This window comes from Psammomys obesus, unplaced genomic scaffold (genome assembly GCF_907164565.1).
Source record: "Psammomys obesus unplaced genomic scaffold, mPsaObe1.curated_primary_1811, whole genome shotgun sequence".
NCBI classification, from domain to species: Eukaryota; Metazoa; Chordata; class Mammalia; order Rodentia; family Muridae; genus Psammomys; species Psammomys obesus.
The window spans coordinates 722224-738670 of record NW_026594240.1 but is presented as its reverse complement, the minus strand read 5'-3'; the positions used below and the strand labels follow the sequence as shown (position 1 = coordinate 738670).

General features: G+C 53.6%; 3 protein-coding genes across 9 annotated transcripts in view; 2 read left to right on the top strand and 1 right to left on the bottom strand.

Moving 5' to 3' along the window:
• LOC129685003 (cyclic AMP-dependent transcription factor ATF-7) overlaps nt 1-1734 on the top strand; it is a 78965-nt gene extending 77231 nt beyond the window's left edge. For all 4 annotated transcript variants that reach the window (XM_055618312.1, XM_055618309.1, XM_055618310.1 and 1 more), the window contains one exon: nt 836-1734. In XM_055618312.1, the coding sequence (XP_055474287.1) occupies nt 836-1053 (218 nt within the window). In that variant the 3' untranslated portion in view covers nt 1054-1734. The remainder of the gene's footprint in view (nt 1-835) is intronic.
• A 4187-nt stretch (nt 1735-5921) lies between these two features.
• Tarbp2 (TARBP2 subunit of RISC loading complex) lies at nt 5922-16029 on the bottom strand. 3 transcript variants are annotated; one of them, XM_055618315.1, is made up of 11 exons: nt 15628-16029; nt 14948-15117; nt 13635-13737; nt 13069-13161; nt 12556-12628; nt 12261-12378; nt 11856-11983; nt 11366-11567; nt 11134-11235; nt 10027-10078; nt 5922-5991 (listed from the first exon to the last, which is right to left on the bottom strand). In XM_055618315.1, coding segments are annotated over exons 1-11 (1095 nt in total). In that variant the 5' UTR covers nt 15681-16029; the 3' UTR covers nt 5922-5990. The 3 variants fall into 3 exon arrangements, with proteins under 3 accessions (XP_055474290.1, XP_055474289.1, XP_055474291.1); XM_055618314.1 differs by lacking the exons at nt 5922-5991; nt 10027-10078 and having other exon boundaries at nt 10756-11235; nt 15628-16026; XM_055618316.1 differs by lacking the exons at nt 5922-5991; nt 10027-10078; nt 13635-13737; nt 15628-16029 and having other exon boundaries at nt 10756-11235; nt 14948-15507.
• Npff (neuropeptide FF-amide peptide precursor) lies at nt 6486-10605 on the top strand. Of its 2 annotated transcripts, XM_055618318.1 has the most exons (3): nt 6486-9963; nt 10200-10321; nt 10421-10605. In XM_055618318.1, exons 1-3 carry the CDS (start codon nt 9862-9864, stop codon nt 10521-10523), a joined length of 327 nt encoding a protein of 108 aa, XP_055474293.1. In that variant the 5' UTR covers nt 6486-9861; the 3' UTR covers nt 10524-10605. The 2 variants fall into 2 exon arrangements, with proteins under 2 accessions (XP_055474293.1, XP_055474292.1); XM_055618317.1 differs by lacking the exon at nt 6486-9963 and having other exon boundaries at nt 10016-10321.
• Nucleotides 16030-16447: the final 418 nt, after the last annotated feature.

The following is a 16447-nucleotide window of genomic DNA, read 5'->3' as shown; positions in this document are numbered from 1 at the left end:
CACCATCGTCACTGTCGGTTTAGGTAGGCTGCTGTAGCCCGTAACTCTCTCACCATCGTCATTGTGTGGCTATTTGATAGGGCTCTGCACACCTCCCTGCCCTTTCACATGTTGACTGGATATCAGCCTGTCACAGCGTCATCTGACCGTGACTTGGTTCTTAATGGGTTGACATACAGTGCAGCTACATGCCAAAGGAACACTTCTTAAATGGATGATTTCATTCCTTTCAGAGTTAATAAGAGCAGGTTAAGGAATGTATTTTAATTTGCTTTTGAGAATGGTGGGCTGGCTCAGCAGGTAAAGGTACTTGATGCTTAGCCTGATGACCGGAGTTGGATTGCACGGGCCCACATGGTGGAGAGAGAACAGATACTGAAAGTTGCTGACTAATCTCCACATGCATGCTTTGGTATGTGTCCATACATATGTGTCCATACATACATATATACATGCATAGACACAAAATAAATGTAGGGTTTTTTTTAAAGCCATGGAAGAGAAGCCTCACAGTGGTGGGCACGCCTGTAACCCCAGCACTCAGGAGGCAGAGGTAGGTGGATCTCTGTGAGTTTGAAACCTGCCTGATCTACGAAGGGAGTCCAGGACAGCCAAGGTTACACAGAGAAACCCTGTCTCAAAAAAACTAAAATGTAAAGGAAAGAAAGAATGAATTCATGACTTGAGGTCAGGATTCTGGAGTTTTCTCCAAAAAGAAAGATAAGATTCATGTTCCTTTGTATTCTTTGTAATTATGACAAAAGAGAATCCTTTCTGTTCCTCTGTACTGTTTTCTAACCACTTGCTCTCTGCTCTTTGCCCTCCTTCCTGGCAGAAAGTCCCAAGGAAAGCTCAGAGCCCACCGGTTCTCCGGCCCCAGTGATTCAGCACAGTTCGGCAACTGCCCCTAGCAATGGCCTCAGTGTCCGATCTGCAGCTGAAGCTGTGGCCACCTCAGTCCTCACTCAGATGGCCAGCCAAAGGACAGAACTGAGCATGCCCATACAGTCACATGTGATCATGACCCCACAGTCACAGTCTGCGGGCAGATGATGCCTCCCGTGACAGAGAGGTCCCCAGCCAGAGCTCGCCCGCCTGAGCCATGAGAGCCTCCCGTCTGCCTTGGAACTGGCATGTGGGGGAGGAGGAGATTGTGTTTTGTGAGTACAGACAGACGTGGGGCTTTTCTCCTTAGCCACGTGATCGTGTACGCTTGACACCTGTACTAGGGGCTTCTGGCCCCAAAGCCATCTAGATCATCCCGTAAGGGTGGGGTTTTATATACCTACAGCCAAAGGCTTTTCCACAGGGTCCGGTCAGTCGTCCCTAGCCCGATGCATGTGCGCCTGCCTCTTAACACTAAGCCTGCACCTGTAGGTTTGGGTCGCTCAGTGTCCTCTCCTCCCATTGAGCTGTGGCCGTTGCCTTCTCATTTCTTGCCAGCATGCCGCTTCCGGCCAGATAGAGGGAGACTAGATTCGATAGCATGTTACTTGCTGCCCCGTCCCCGGCCACCCCATGTACTCAGGACTTTGTCTTCCCACAGCTGCTTATTTATCTCTCTCCCTCTTCCTAACCAGCAGTGAAGACATTCACTTACTGAGAGTGTAACGCATTTGCTGTGTGAAGTAGCAGTATTTCCCACCCCATCCGTGTGCTTCATTCTTTACTCCTATCTGCTACCAAAACAAACACAAACAAAAAAAAAAAAAAGCAAAACTCTGAGAGTTTGAATCATTTTTCATTTCCAAATCTATTGGGTACCTCATTTTGTCTCTTGACTTTCCTAAGTCTAGTGGTGGGGCCTTTCCTACCTCCCCACTAGGCTCTGGGAACCTCATCTGTGGCCTTATTGTTAGTGGCAGTGAAAACGGAGAGAGCCCGGGATCTAGCTGGGCTTCCCCCTCTCCTTCCCTCCCCTCCAGTTTACGCACCAGGGCGGACAGGAACAGTGAGTTTAAAACTCATTCTACCAGGTGACTGGGTTAACTGAGTCCTTTATGTTTTACAAGAGTTTACTGGCCAAAGTCTATAGACTGTCATCTTTGGCCATCTCTGTGCTTCTGCCTCTCCTGTTCCACATCACTGCCTGTTCCTAAGTAACTTCTTCAGCTCAGCCCTCCTATGATTGTCAAACTGGAGCTGTCTCATTCTGTTTGTCCTGCAACTCCCAGCCTCCCTTCTTGTCTGAGGTGTACGTCTCGTACCCACTAGTGTCCCTCACCCTACTCCCTCCTCTCTTTCTCACCAGGTTCCAGCATAGCCACTAGGTGTCTCTAGTCCTGAAATTTCTTTGAACTTGTTTTAATTCTTAGCCCCGCAAACATAGTGCTTGTCCAGCGCTCTGAAGCATCGCGGTCGAGGTCATACGTGACTTTTGAGTATAAGACAGTGGAGAGAGGAGAGGAAAGCGTATAATCTCCACAGAGTGCTCAGGATATGGCCTGTCTGAGATTGCTGACTGTGGCTCATGGCTGCTCTTATTTGATGGGTTACAGGGAGAGAAACACACACACCCCTTCCTCATCTTTCCTTGGCTCTGAGCTATGTAGGCTCGTCCAGAGCTAGAGGCCTGTGGTTAGATAGGTCAGATTTAATAGCTCTTGAATAGAGAATCTTCCCTGTTGTCCCAGAGCCACCTTCCTACCATCTGCTCTAGTCAAGAGTCCCCTTCTCTGTCTCCATCTTAAGTGTACAGAATAACTGCTTCTTTTTTATTTTGTCTTCCGAAATTCACTGTCATAGAGGAATGAACAGATGTTGTACCTCATATGACTGACTGCTCAGCGTGCAGACGAGTGAGCCCATCCAGCAGCGTGCTCTGCCCCGTTTTATGTAAACTTCCTCCTGCTCTGTAGAGTCAGTGCTGAGTAGGCCATACCCAGCAAGAGCCAGGAGATGGTTCTGTGGTTCACCACACGGGGGCTCGGCAGGAGCAGCCCCTGACATGACAAGACTGGCAAATGTCACAGCAGATGGTCAGGGGCAGGTTACCATCTCCAGGGTTTCTCTTGGCTTCAGAAACGCACAGCCATAGTTTGAGCCACAGACTTAGATGGCTGCTTCCTGGGATTTTTTTTTTTTTTCTAGTTTATAAATTTTGTTCTTCCCCCTCCTCCCCTTCCTCTTTTTGTAATTGTCTTGACTTCCCACTAGTACTAAAGTATGAGTTTATGGCTCCTGAGGAGCCTTCATAGACCCTTGGCTATTTTTCTTCCCCATCAGTCAAGTGTTTTGAGTCACTTCCTGTGTACTCTACCATTCTGTCCTGTGTCGCATGTCTAGTATATGTGGAAGGTCTTTTTCACTTTTTTTACCCTCGTGTCTGCTTCTCTTGAGTCTTTGTTTCCATAGCAGGAAGTTAGGATTGGCCCCACCAGAAGCACAGCAGAGAGCAGCACTGAGATGAGGGAAGGGCAGGCCAACCGCAGATGCCCCAGGAGTGGGTGAGCAGCCGCCACACCGAAGCTTCTCTGTGGTCAGGGCTGGCACATGCATGGGCTGCCTGCGCTCACAGCCCTGACCTTTGCCTTCCAGACACCACAGGGGGTGTCAGCAAACCCTTCTTGACAACTCTGACTGTGATGTGTCACAGCGGGGTCTCCGGTCATGACTATTTGGGGTTCTAAATGCTTCTTGTATTTGGATATCAATTTCTGTCTCTAGATTGGAGAAATTTTGTGGTATAATTTCATTAAACAATTTGACTAATTCCTTTTGAATTTATCTCAGGTCCTTCTTCTGCCCCATGGGTTCTGAAGTTTGTCTGGTCTTTTGAGTATATCCCAAATGTCTTTGAAATACTAGTCATATTCTTTAATATACATACATGTATGTATGTATGTATGTATATTACTGTCCTGACTTCGTCCTCCACCACAAAACTGCATGATTCTATCTCTTGGGGAAGGTTTTTCACTAGATTGTTTCTTTCATGTTCATTTCTGTTTGGTTCCTTTTCCATGTTTGAATGCCCTCACTAGAAGGTCCCTCCAGATTTCCGGCTTTCTCCTCCAACTTACCCACTGTTTTGTTCGCTTTTGAGGCTCCTTAGTTCACTTGTGCATTTGAGACTTCTGTACGATCATTATCCTTTTTTTAAAATGAGGCTGAATTCTTTCCCAGACCTCACAGTACTTTTGGTTTCCATGAAGGAGAGGTTTGCATGTGTCCTGGTGGGTTGTTTTCTCACACTCTTTTGTGTTTCTCTGTGGTGTTTCGTGCCTCTGTTGGGGCGGATGTGCCCTCCAGTTTTAACTCTTCCCAACTGTTCTGTTTTCCACGGTTCACTGAGCCCTTCTTCAGAGCTGAGAGTGTGATGTTTTAGGGCATTCTGAGCGGGTGAGGCCTTGTCTGTGCTCTTGCCACCCACTCCTTATAACACAGTGCTCAGAGCCACAAAGACTCAGAAGCCTCCCACACCCAGGGAGAACTGGAAAGGACATGCAGCTCCTCTGCTCCTTTCCTGCTGGTTAAATACCCCGAATCTGCCTGCCTCCTTTCTCCAGCCCTGCCCACAGCTGTGAACCCCAGAGCACATGCTAAGGGGAGCTGTGCTGGTGAGCCTTCCCTCTCCCAGTCCGTAGCTCTTGACCCCTTTCTTGACTTACCTCTCCCGTCTCCTCATCATCCTGAGAGAGGGAGTGCTTCACTGTAATCTGCAGCCTGAACACCAAAAGACACAAAACCTCTTCCTCTGGCTTCTGAGAGGTTCTGTAAAGGTGCTAACCCCTGAAATTGCTCTCCCCAGTTCGTCCGTTCCATACTGTCTTCCCATTCTCAGATCACATTTCCATGAATATTGTCTAGTGTAGCCACAAAAGTGCACATTTCTTTAAAACAATCATAGTCACACTTGTCCTCTGGATGTGTTGCACAAGCCTTTCTTTGCTCCTATGCTTTGTTTTCTTTAGACGAGTTTGCCAGGGTGGGAGGTGTGGTGGAAGGACAGGTAAGGGTCCTCAGCCCTTTTAGACCTGCCTTCTACAGTCCCGCTACACCTTCTTCTTGTAAACTCGGTTCTGCCTGTGCACTCGTGTATGCACATGTGCTCAGGGCTGAGCACGGCACTTGTTGGCCCACATTCCCACCTTCTGCACTGTCACTTTGAGGTAAATCCTACCACAAGATGAGCAGAGGCTGGTGGGGGAGGGCAGGTTAAGGCAGCTTATATCTGGTTGATGCACGTTTCTAGCTCAGCTACTGGCTGTTTTGTTTCCTAATCTGGAGCTGCTAGGCTCTAACCCAGATACTGGGGAGTAAAATGTTGGCTCTTAAGTGGCTGTGAACACTAGTTCATTGACTTTACCTTAGAGCAGTGGTTCTTAGAACATGTTCTCCCCAGAGCAGCAGCAGCAGCGCCATCACCTGGAGCTTGCTAGAAATGCACACTCTTGGCCATCCCAGCCTCCTGGGTTGGACACTCTGAGGGTGAGCTTTAACAAGCAGGCTGTGCTGCTGGCACACTCACGCAGGACAGTCCCTGGGGGACTGGCTGGGAGTATCCTAGCTCTGAGATGACAAGGATTACTTAGAATTAGCTTTTTTTTTTTTTTTATTATTTGCCCCAGTTCTTCCCCAACTTCTACTAAAACAGTCACCACCACGTCACTCATCTCAAATTCCAGGTTCATCTTCTAAGTCTCAGCTCTGAAACTTTTTCCTGCATTGGTCTGGGCAGGACTTAACCATATTTCCATGCAGGCCACTGGTTCTGCATTCTTGGTGACATTAAGAACCAGCAAGAAGGCCAGGAGTGGTGTTGCACACCTGTGATCCCAGCACTGGGAGGCAGAGGCAGGCGGTTCTTCTTGCATCCGAGACCAGCCTGTTGTACATAGGGAGCTGGAAGCCAGTCAGAGCTATGCAGTGACAACAGAGTCGGCAGGAGCCCAGTTGTCTGGTTCCTCCCTGTGCACACATACGTCTCTTGCAGGCAGGGAGATCAGCCTCCACTCCCACAGTGGAGCCGGCCATGTCCTGATAGAGTATCTGTTGAGAAGAAAGCCATGTGTATCTATGAATATATCTCTGTTCGCCTATAGATTTTTGACATGTAGCAATACCTCTCCATCCTTAAGGAGCTCAACGCAGTCTGGGGCCCCCAGGCTCCAGTGGTAGACCCTGGCAGGTGGGAGGACACAGTGATATAGGCTGTTTTGTTACAAAACTGTCTTCTCTCCTTTCCCTCCCCCCAATTCAGCATGACCCCTGTGAGCAGGCTCTCACAATCTCCTGGGGCGGGGCCGAGGCAGGGGCTTTTAGCTCTTCTCCCTAACCGTCCCTTCTTCCTTCCCCCATGCTATTTAGCAGTTATTGCCCAGCCTTGCCTTCTCCCTCCGTCCTTTGCCCTGACATATACTGTGCCTTATTTATGCTGCAAATATGACATTAAACTATCAAGAGAATCACTGGTATGTTTTGTGCTTCCCTACTCAGACCCGTGAGGCCCACTGGCCACTGATAGAAGCTCAGTAGGCTTTCATGCCTGACCGTCCTCACCCTTCTACTTCTTAGGGCAGAAAGAGCAGGCTCTCCTCTCTGCTTTCTGTAAGTGACATGGTGTTACAGAAGGCACAGAGTTCAGATCTTTGAACTGCCTCAGAGATAAGACATCACGAGAACCCTGAGCGGAGAAAACGTTCGCTCTGTGTAAATGGGGAATGGGACTGCCTGAACCCCAGGAACCTCTTCTCATTCAAGTTTGTCTTCACCCTCTCCCAGCAATTGAAAGAATTCAGAAAAGGCCCTACTCCCAAGACAGACAGAGACAAAGCCAAGCGGACTGTAGGGAGGAGGGGGAAGTGCTGGAGACGGCTCGGTGGGTAGCACAAGCTGCTCTTGTAGAGGAGCCACCTGTACCTCCAGCGCCAAGGGAGCTGATGCCCTCATCTGGCCTCCACAGGCACTGCACTCACCTGCACAACCTCTTCTCCCCATTGCTCACTGCCCTATCCAACATACAGATCCATAATTAAAGGAAAAAGCCTGGAAATTTGACACAAATTTTGTTTAGAAGCAGATAAAAGCTCACAGAACAGGCAGTGCTCATATTGTGAGGAAGAAGGACAGGTGAGCCATTGATCCTTCTTGTGTCTGTATTTACCACAGAAAGAAGGAACAGCCAGTCAGACTGAAGACAAAAGACAGGTTTCCTGGTAGAACAGACCGACCAGGTTGGTGTCTGTGAGGGGCTCAGAGCCTTCTTAGGAAATGGAAACACTGGTGTTGGCCCTTGCTGTGTGTGGCTGCCAAGATGGCTCAGCAGTACAGGTATTTACCGCCAAGACTAAAGACCCGAGTTTAATCTCTGGACCCATGTGGTAGAAGGAAAAAACTGACCTCCACATACGCTCTGTGGAGAGTATGTCTCAGCTCCCTCCCCCAGGTAAATGAATAAATGAAAAAAAGGAGCATGTTAGGGGGTCCAAGAAAGAAAGAGCATTACTAAAAGCTAAGACTAAGAGGTCTGGGAGAGGAGCTGGAGAGGTGGCTCTGTGGCTACGAGCACTTACTGCTCCTCTAGAGGGCTCTGGTTCAGTTCCCGGTCCGGCAGCTCACAGCTGTCTGGAGCTCGAGCTCCAGGGGATCAGGTTTTACTGCCCCCCGGAACCTACAATTACGTGCACATGTGTGTGCAGACACGCCATCAGAGAGGATGGCATGAAAAATACATTTTCCAGTCAGGCGGCGGCCTCACACACCTTCAATCTCAGTCGGGGCTAGACCAAGAAACCCTGTCTCAAAAAACAAATAGATCTTTGGAAAAGGTCATAGGCCATTCTGCGCTACATACTAAGTTCAAGGCCAGAGCCACAAAGTAAAACCCTATATGTATTTGGGTTTTTGTGAGGGGGAGGGGGCGGTTTTTAGACAGGGTTTCTCTGTGTAGCCTTGGCTGTCCTGGACTCACTTTGTAGACCAGACTGGCCTTCGAACTCACAGAGGTCCACCTGCCTCAGCCTCCCACAGCACTGGGATTGGTTGGTTGGTTGGTTGGTTGGTTGGTTGGTTGGTTGGTTGGTTGGAGTCAGGGTTCCTCTGTAGCCCTGGCTGTCCTGTAACTCAACTCTGTAGACCAGACTGGCCTACAACTTAGAGACCTGCCTCCCTCTGCCCCTGAAATTTACATTAGTCACAGAGTGAATTATGAGAGCAAAGATTAAAAAACTGAATTCCTGCCAGGTATGGTGGTACAGGTCTGTGCTTGTCTTTAATTCCAGCACCTGGGGGAGGGGGGGAACGACTGAAAACAGAGGCCAGAGCACTGGGTCCAGTCATAGAAAACCACAGACAAGCTGGGCATAGTGGCACATGCCTTGATCCCAGTACTTGGGAGGCAGAGGTAGCCTGGTGTACATAGTAAGTTCTAGGCCAGCCCAGGCTGAGTATTGAGACCCCGTCTTAAACATAGACACACAGGTGGGAGATTCATGAGACAAAGCCTACAAGGCTCATCCTAGCCTGGATGCACTGCATCTAGAACATGCAGATAGAAACCCAGTCCAGAAGTGAGGGACCACTGCAGTAGAGCAATTGCCTACACTTGTCTAGCACACAAGGCCCTGGGTTTGGATTTAATCCCCAGAACCGGATGGATGGATGGACGGACGGACAGATATAGGTAAATAAATAAATCTGAAGACATCTCTTGTAAGTTGGTTCCAGTAAAGAACTTTCCTGTTGAACAAAAGAGATATGGATAAATGAAGTCTTCAAATATGTGAGAGGCTTTTAATATGGAATGAGACGTTCTGAGACTTCGAAGTGCAAGCTAAGACCTCTGATGGCTAAGGCCCACTCAGCATCAGGAGAATGTGTGCAAAGAAAGGGTAAGTTCCCCAGGACCAGGGTGGGAAGAAGGCAAAGGTAATCACATTTTATTCCTGACATTTGGAAAACGCCAGCTCTGTGCTTTCCGTTTTCTCCTGGGGAGCAGTTAATTTTATTGTTCCCGAATGTAACTGAGGAAAGTCGGGCTGAGAGCGTGGACAGCTTGCTTTGCTCATGGCTGGGGTAGGACCTTGATGTGGTCCTTCAGGTTAGGCTGGAGACACACGTGGCCCACTAGCACCTGCACTGCAGTGATGTGAGGGACAGCTGCCCTGACTTTGAGTGACGGTCTCTCCTAAAGCAGGACCCTCGCTGCCAGCTCCAGCAGCACATTAGAAGCAGAGCCAGGAAGACGGTGCTTGACCAGAGGGAATTGAACGGCGTGATGCTCCACCGCCCCACCATCCCCAAAAGGACTCTGCCCTTAAGTCAGCCCGCCTAGGTGTGGGGCTGGAAAAGGCAAATGGTTGGACCTGGCAGTGACGAGCGTTGGCCACAAGGTGGCAGCAGAGTTTCCGCTGTGGAGGCCTGTTCCCCAGGTCTCTCGGGCAAAGATGGGCCTGTCCACAACATTTACAAAGTGAGGAAAGGAATGGGCTGTGGTCCCAGGCAGGGGTGGAGACCAAGCTGGGTCACCCTAGCCCACTCTTAATCCTAGTTCCTTCCCATTGAGGACATCAAGAGCCAGGGGTGAGCAACTGACACTCTCCAACCTGTTGAAGGATTGGGGGTTCTTGGAAGCCTCCCCCAGGGCCTAGCTCTGACAAACTGTCTGCAATTAATGATGCTTCCTGAGCTCTGGAGACAGGATTTATGCATCTAATAAAGTCTATAACTCCAGGCTTAGGCTGGGGGTAGGAAGCTGAGAGCGGAAAGTCTCCGGGGGGCATGGGAGGGGTCCCAGCTGGCTCTTAATGGAGCCATGCATTTCCATTGCCTGTCTAGATTTCCCTCTAGGCTGCTGCTGAGAGGGTGCAGGGACAGCAAGTATAAGAGAACGGGTAAACTAGCGGAGAGGCAGAAGGCAGCATGGATTCCAAGCGGGCTGCTGTGCTGCTGCTGCTGCTGCTGCTGCTGGACTGGGGCCACACTGAAGAGCTGGGGAGCCGGGGTGGAGCCCAGGTCATTTCAGTGAGTGAGCACCCTTCTGCCCTACCCCCCCCCCCACCATTTCCCCCCCCAGCTGAAACTTACTATGCAGGGTTTGGTATTCCCAGGCTGCTAAGGTCTTCATGAGGTCTGGATTCTAAGGGAGGGAAATGACTTCTCAGCCCATGGAAGCTGCCCCTAGAAGCCATTCTTTCCCCTGTGTCTTCACTGTCCAGGAAGACACTGCTGGTTTCCCTCCCCACCACCTCTCATCACAGGAAGAAGAAAAGGGACCCCACCCACCACAAGATGCCCAGACCCGCAGGTCCCTCTTGCGTTTTCTGCTCCAGGCCACGGGGAGACCTGGTAGAAGCCCAGTCTTCCTGTTTCAGCCCCAGAGGTGAGTTTCAACAGGCAGAGATTGGGAGGGTGGAGGGCAGAGGGAGACATGAGGGACGCTGAGCTAGAGGGCTCCAGCTAGGGGTGCCTGTCTCCTAAGGTTTGGCAGAAGTACCTGGGGGTCCTGGAGTAAGGAGCAGCTAAATCCTCAGGCTGCGGAGTTCTGGAGCCTGGCAGCCCCGCAGCGCTTTGGAAAGAAGTAACATCATCCCCTCTAATATGTCTGCATGCAGAATCGCCACCCTGTGTGCCTTGTATACCCCCAAATAAAATAAAATGGCCTGGCTTCTGAGTCCACGTGTATGGATGGGAGCCCAAGGGCAGTAGCTATGGTGTCTTCCCCTTCACTCAAACTCCAAGCATTCTGCTAAGAGCTCCACAAGGCTACTGCACCTAGCTTCCTGCCTAAAGCAAAAAGAACAGGGAACTCCGAGGAAGAATAAACACACTACATTTATTCTGGACAATCTCATAACCAGAGATTGCATGGGCCAGAGAGAGCATGGTTTGGGAAGCCAGAGAGCAGCATTTATTCTGGACTCCGATAGAATTCCTCTTTCCATTCGTCATCCATAGACAGAGGCCAAACCCTGCGCTGGCCGGGCCCTGTGGCTCCTGGCTTGCCTGCGCTTTCCTCAGTCTCCAAGCAGTCAGGCAGTGTCAGCGGTAGAGATGGCCCCTCTGGAGGGCTCCAGAGCCAGGTCAGTGCAGAGGCCCAGGGGCAGAAGGGCGCACGTCCAGCACTGCAGTCAGGGAGCTACTTGCTACCTGCCATGATCCTGAGGTACTGGAGGGCACGGCGAGCAGCCTCACCTCGGGCTGCCTCCCTGGTAGCTGCAGAACCATGGCACACGGTGGCTGGCTGGGTGGACAGCTCCACCAGGCACTGGCACAGCCCACTCAGGCTCAGTTCCTCTGGAAACCAAGGTAGAGGGGCTCAGTGGGGGGGGGGGGGGGGGGCCACACGGTGTGCATCCCCCTCTCCCAACTCCTTCGTGCTGCTCTGGTCCAGCCCCCTCCACCCCAGTCCCCGAGCTGGCCATACCAATATCCAGGTAGCTGACGTGGAAAGCCTGCTCCTCAGAGAGCTCGCTGAGAACGCTGCAGCAAGCAGAGCCCAGAGCCCCTAGAGAGCCAATGGAGCAACTGCGAAGGGACAGGATCTTTTCTCCCATAGAGTTGCGCAGGGAATCCCAGGTGCAGCCTGGCCCCCGGTTCCGAAGTCCATCCAGGCGGGAGCTGACACCCTAATGAGAGGAGAGCGAGAAAGCAGCTTAGGAGCGGGAGACCCATGCATCGGGCATGTTAACTTCTGGACCCTGACCTGCTGGCCAGGGGCCTTCCTTATCCCAGTAAAAGCTGCCTCCAGAGGCTTTGCCTTAAGCGGGCTTTCACCAGTGGGCTCACATACAGGCTAAGGAGACTGCTGGGCCCTGGGGTTTGGCAGGAAACTGGAAGAGAAGCAGGTCCAGACCCAGCCCAGTTCCCCACCGTGTCCTGCAGGGAAGTACAGGGTGCCCACACCCGCCACTCACAATGGAGAAGTGGTCGTCCTCGGGCTCTGCATCCATGCCATCCCGAGCGTCGAGAGGCACCGTGTGCACTCGGAGCAGCATTTTGGCTGCTGCATTGCGCTTCGCCAGCTTTTTGGAAGTGCCGCTGCCTGAGTGTAGGGAAGGGACTGCTGGACGTGGGGATTCCTAACAGACCAGTGCTCTGCCTCTGGGTTAAACTCAGACTGAAGGTCTCCGAGTGGGGTACCACTTAGGAGCTGAAGGCCAGTTCTTCTCTACTGAGGATTAGCAGGCCAGAGAAGAGGGGGAAAGATGGGTAGGAGAAAGAAAGCAAGCTGGGATCGAACACAGTCAGGCAAAGATCACCTTGTGCTCAGGTTTAGAGTGTGGCAGAGAGAGGTGAGTGAGCTCCCTTTTCCCAATTACCAATCTCAACGAAACGCTCCACCCGGCAGGTCATGGTGAACTCTTTGCGGTGAGCAGGCCCAGACTCCTGGGTCACCATGTACTCTGGCAAGCGCCAACCTTTTTGCACCACCAGCTCCTTGAAAGGAAGGCACAGGGAGCCCGGGGCTGAGCGAGGAGAGGCTGGGTAGCCCGGTGGCCTTCTACCCAGGAGCCTCAGCCTTTGGGTGAGATGACCACCCCCTCCAAGTACACATACCCTGCCTCACAGCCCTAGTTCACAGAAGACAGCACGCACAAAAAAGATTAGGCACACCTGCAGAGCACCGACAGGGTTGCACTCAGACTGCTGAGGAGAGACAGGGGGCTGCATCTCCATAGGAGGGCTCCTGAAGGAAAAAAAGGCCCAGGCCAGTGCTGAGGAAAGCGGTTCCTCCTCAGCTGCTCATGGATCAAGCGCCAACCACTGCCATCCCAATGCTCCTCCCTCCCTAACCCCCTTCAATGGAAGCCCTACAGGCTCCGAGGCAGATGGTGGAGTTCTGTCCGCAGTCTCCCAATTACAGGTTTAGGGGCTACAAAGCCAGTCCCGGAAGTACTTCTGGGGCTCAAACACGGGATGTGCTGTGGAGCCTGAGAGATGTTTAACAAACTAACACCCTTCACACAGCTGCATAACCACCTTAAATCACCTCCTGTATCATGCTTACCAACCAGCTAGTGCAAACGTTTCAATTACTCCACTGCTGACTCCTAGCTTCCACATCCGGACCTGCCTGGGTCCAAGGGCTGTGAGGCTAAGAGCCAGATGTCAGGGGGCCCAAGGTACCTGGTCGGCTCGGCAGATGGAGCAGGAGCCGCAGCTTCTGCAGCAGCGTCGGGAGTGTCCTCAGGCAGTGAGGAGTCTAGGAGAGAAAAAGAACTTCCCGAGGGGAAGGGGGCCTTGGACACACCCATGTAGTGTTAAGGTCCTTCCCAGCTCTTCCCTCTGACGCACACTCTGAGCCTCAGCAACAGCTCTCCTGGGGTCCTCTGCTGACCCACACTGGCCCACAAGTACCAAGGTTGGGCTGGGGGCCTCTCTTCCTACCCAACAAGGTCCAACCTGAGTGTGGGAGATGGAAAGCCATCCTGCTAGAACGACGGGGCATGCCGGGCCCAACTTCTCAGCCTCAGCCTCCACCCCCATGCCCTACCCCAGGCCATTGTGAGCGGGGCTGGCCATTACTCTGGGGTACCCTAGGGACACCCTGTTCAGCTTTGGAGGAAACTCAGGAAGGGGCCAGGTGAGGGTGGCGACGAGTCACCAGACCAGGCTCAGGGAGAGAGGTAGGCAGTGTGGAAGCCTGGGTTCTCAGCAAGGCTTCTAGTGTGCCCTGGCTGTGCCTCCCTCACCTGCTGTCCTCCAGGGCTGGTTCCAGCATGCTCCCCCCTTTGAGGTGTTTGAGGGCCACCTCAGCTGCCTTGTGCTTGGCTGCCTTCTTGCTGGGGCCCTGACCTAAGAAAAGGGGTGTGGGCAATACTGGAGGTCACTGGCAGGACAGAAGAGAAACCAGCCCCCACAGCCATTCTCCTTAAGGCCAGAGGGAGTGTGCAGCCCTCTGATCAACCTCCCCTGCCAGAACTGGGAAGGTTCTGCTGATCGTTGGGATGGCCTTTGTCCTACTTAGCTTTCACTGTCAACTTGGCACAACCCAGGGCCATGTGAAAGGAGAGCCTTCACCAAGGAGCTGCCCAGATGAGACCGTGGGCAGGTCTTCAGAGACCGTCTGACTGCTAACTGATTAGAAACGCCAGCCAGCTACTGTGGTCCATCCCTAAGCCGGTGGTCCTCAACTATGTGAGAAACCTAGCAAGTCTGCCGCCGGGCGTGTGCCTTCAGTCCCAGCAGGCAAGCACATCTCTGAGTTCAAGGCCAGCCTGGTGACAAAGCCAGGCCAGCCAAGGCTACACCAGAAACCCTGTCTCAAAAAAACAAAAAAAAAAAAGGAAGAAAAGTAAATCTGCCAACCAGCATGGAACATATGCTTCTGTGGCAGTGAAGTGAGCTCCTTGGTCAGAGGCAGCAACAATGAGTTTATTCTCTTTGCTCTTGACTACGGATGTTTTCTATCTTAGCTCCCCTGATGATGAGTGTATCCTGGAACTGTAAACCAATCAACCCTTTCCTCCCCTAAGCTGCTTTTGGTTAAGCAATTTCATCAAGGCAACAGAAACAGGCCTAGAACAGCTCTTATCTTTCAATTAGGTCCCATAATTACGTCAAACCAGACAGGACTTCTGAGTGCCAACGTGATGCATATGTGTGGAGGGGGTGTCCGTCTGTCTTCCTTTCTTTTCCCTCAATAAATAGGCAATGGTGACATGAGCCAGCCGCTTAATTTCTGATACTAACCTACTCCTGTTTGGTGTGAGACCTGAGGGCCAGCAGTGTCCCGTTGTCCCAAATACCCAAGAGGAGTTCAGCCTCTCATTTACTTCTCCCCTGGGGTGATAACGAAGCAGATCCCTGCACCATTGCCTGTTCTGGCCAGTGCGTCGCTTAGGGCCACCTTCCATGGCCGTTCCAATCCAGAAGGTGGTCTGCCCTCGGAAACTCCTCCCTCCCTCCCCAGCCTTAAAGGAGAGGACTGTAAAACCAGCCCACGCTCTTAAGCCACGGGCCCTGTGAATGCACACCCCAGCCAGGCTGCCCAAGCCTTCCTCACCAGTGCAGCTGGTGTCGCCAACGGTGACCCGGAAGGTGAAATTCGGCTGATGGGCTTGGCCCTCGGCTTTGAGAAGATCGTACACCGGCGTCTTTCCTATTCTGGTCCCATACTCCTGAAGAAGGCTGATCGGGGTCTTGCCCGGGTTGGCGGCCAGCATTTGCTCTATGCTGGGAAGGGGCACAGACCAACATCACCACACCTCTCCTTTCGGCACCCCCCTGGCCAGGCACTGCCACATTAGACCTGGCCAGGTCATCGGTCCCAGGCAGGAGCATCCACTGACTGGGTTAACAGTTACGGTGCAGGAGGGAAAGCAAGGTCCCAAAGCAAGGGGAGAATGTACTGTTTTCAGTTAAGGCGAAGGATCCCGTGACGTAGAGCTGCTTGGATGTGCATTTCCCCCGGCACGAGGCAATTCGGGAATCCAGTACCCACCAACTACACTGAACGTCGGGGCATCGAGCCCACGGCTCCAGTGCAGCCTGGGAATCAAGCCAATCCCAAACCAGACCTGGAGGCGGTGACCACCGCCCCAGTGCATGCCGGGAACCTCTGCCCACTACCCCAGTGCTTGCCGGGAACAACCCTCAGGCCAGGTGCATGCTGGGGCCGCGCCACCACCCCGCCGCACCGCCTCACGCTTATCGTCCTGCAGGGACCGCGGCGAGGCAGCTCACCTGGGCAGCCCGCAGCCTGTGGTGGTGTCGGAGCCCTGTTCCTCTTCACTCATTCCCTCCTCCGTCCCCGCGGGCGCCACCGTGACCGCAGCCTCCGCGCGCCCCAGCACACGGCCGACGAGCTAGGGCCGGGGCCGAGCCCGGAGTCGCGGCCGGTAGGGCCCGCCGCGGGGCATGCCGGGACCTGCAGTCCCCCGCCCGCCCGGCTCCCGGCGCCGTCTTCGGGAGCCGGGCTGCCCGCCCCACAGCCCTCCGCGAGGCCGGCCCGGGCGGTCGCGCCGCCCTCTGGGAGGAGCGGGGCCTCCGCGGAGGCCTCGCAGGCTTCTGGCTCACCCGCTCCTTCCCCGCGCGCCGCCCCCGCCCGGGCCCGCGCCGTGAGCGTGCGTCCTCGCCGAGAGGGGGCGGGCGGGGCGGGGCGGCGGGGGGCTGCGCCCCGCGAGAACTACAGCCCCCAGGCGCCCCGCGTCCTCCCGTCGCCCCGGCAGGCCTCGGCGCCCATTGGCCGAGCGCGACTTCCCGCGGGCGCCCGCACATTGGTCGCCGGGCCCCGAGGGCGGGCACGGGGCGGGACGGGAGCCCTCTTCCCGAGGCGGGCCGGCCCCGCAGCCTGGGCCTCACCTGTGCGCCCGCACCCCCGAGCGCGCGTGCCGTGTCAAGGCCCAGTCTCCCTCACGCTGTCTCCCCGGGGCTCCTCGGGCCCCGGAAGACCCGCCGCTTCCCGGGGCTTGGCCCTCTCCCCGCCCCTCTCCGTTGACTCCGTGTAGCTGCCCGAATCATTAGGCGGCCCTTGGCTGTGCTCGTCAGCCTCCGCCCAGAGAGT

What these genes read in the sequence shown, in the direction of transcription:
- Npff (XM_055618317.1), top strand. Translation starts at nt 10,092, where the DNA reads ATGACTTCTCAGCCCATGGAAGCTGCCCCTAGAAGCCATTCTTTCCCC. An exon ending in TTCCTGTTTCAGCCCCAGAG is followed by an intron (nt 10,322 to 10,420) that starts GTGAGTTTCAAC and finishes CTGTCTCCTAAG; the next exon opens with GTTTGGCAGAAGTACCTGGG.
- Tarbp2 (XM_055618314.1), bottom strand. Translation starts at nt 15,680, where the DNA reads ATGAGTGAAGAGGAACAGGGCTCCGACACCACCACAGGCTGCGGGCTG. An exon ending in GGAGCGTTTCGTTGAGATTG is followed by an intron (nt 11,984 to 12,260) that starts GTAATTGGGAAA and finishes CCCTACACTCAG; the next exon opens with GCAGCGGCACTTCCAAAAAG. An exon ending in AGGACGACCACTTCTCCATT is followed by an intron (nt 11,568 to 11,855) that starts GTGAGTGGCGGG and finishes TCCTCTCATTAG; the next exon opens with GGTGTCAGCTCCCGCCTGGA.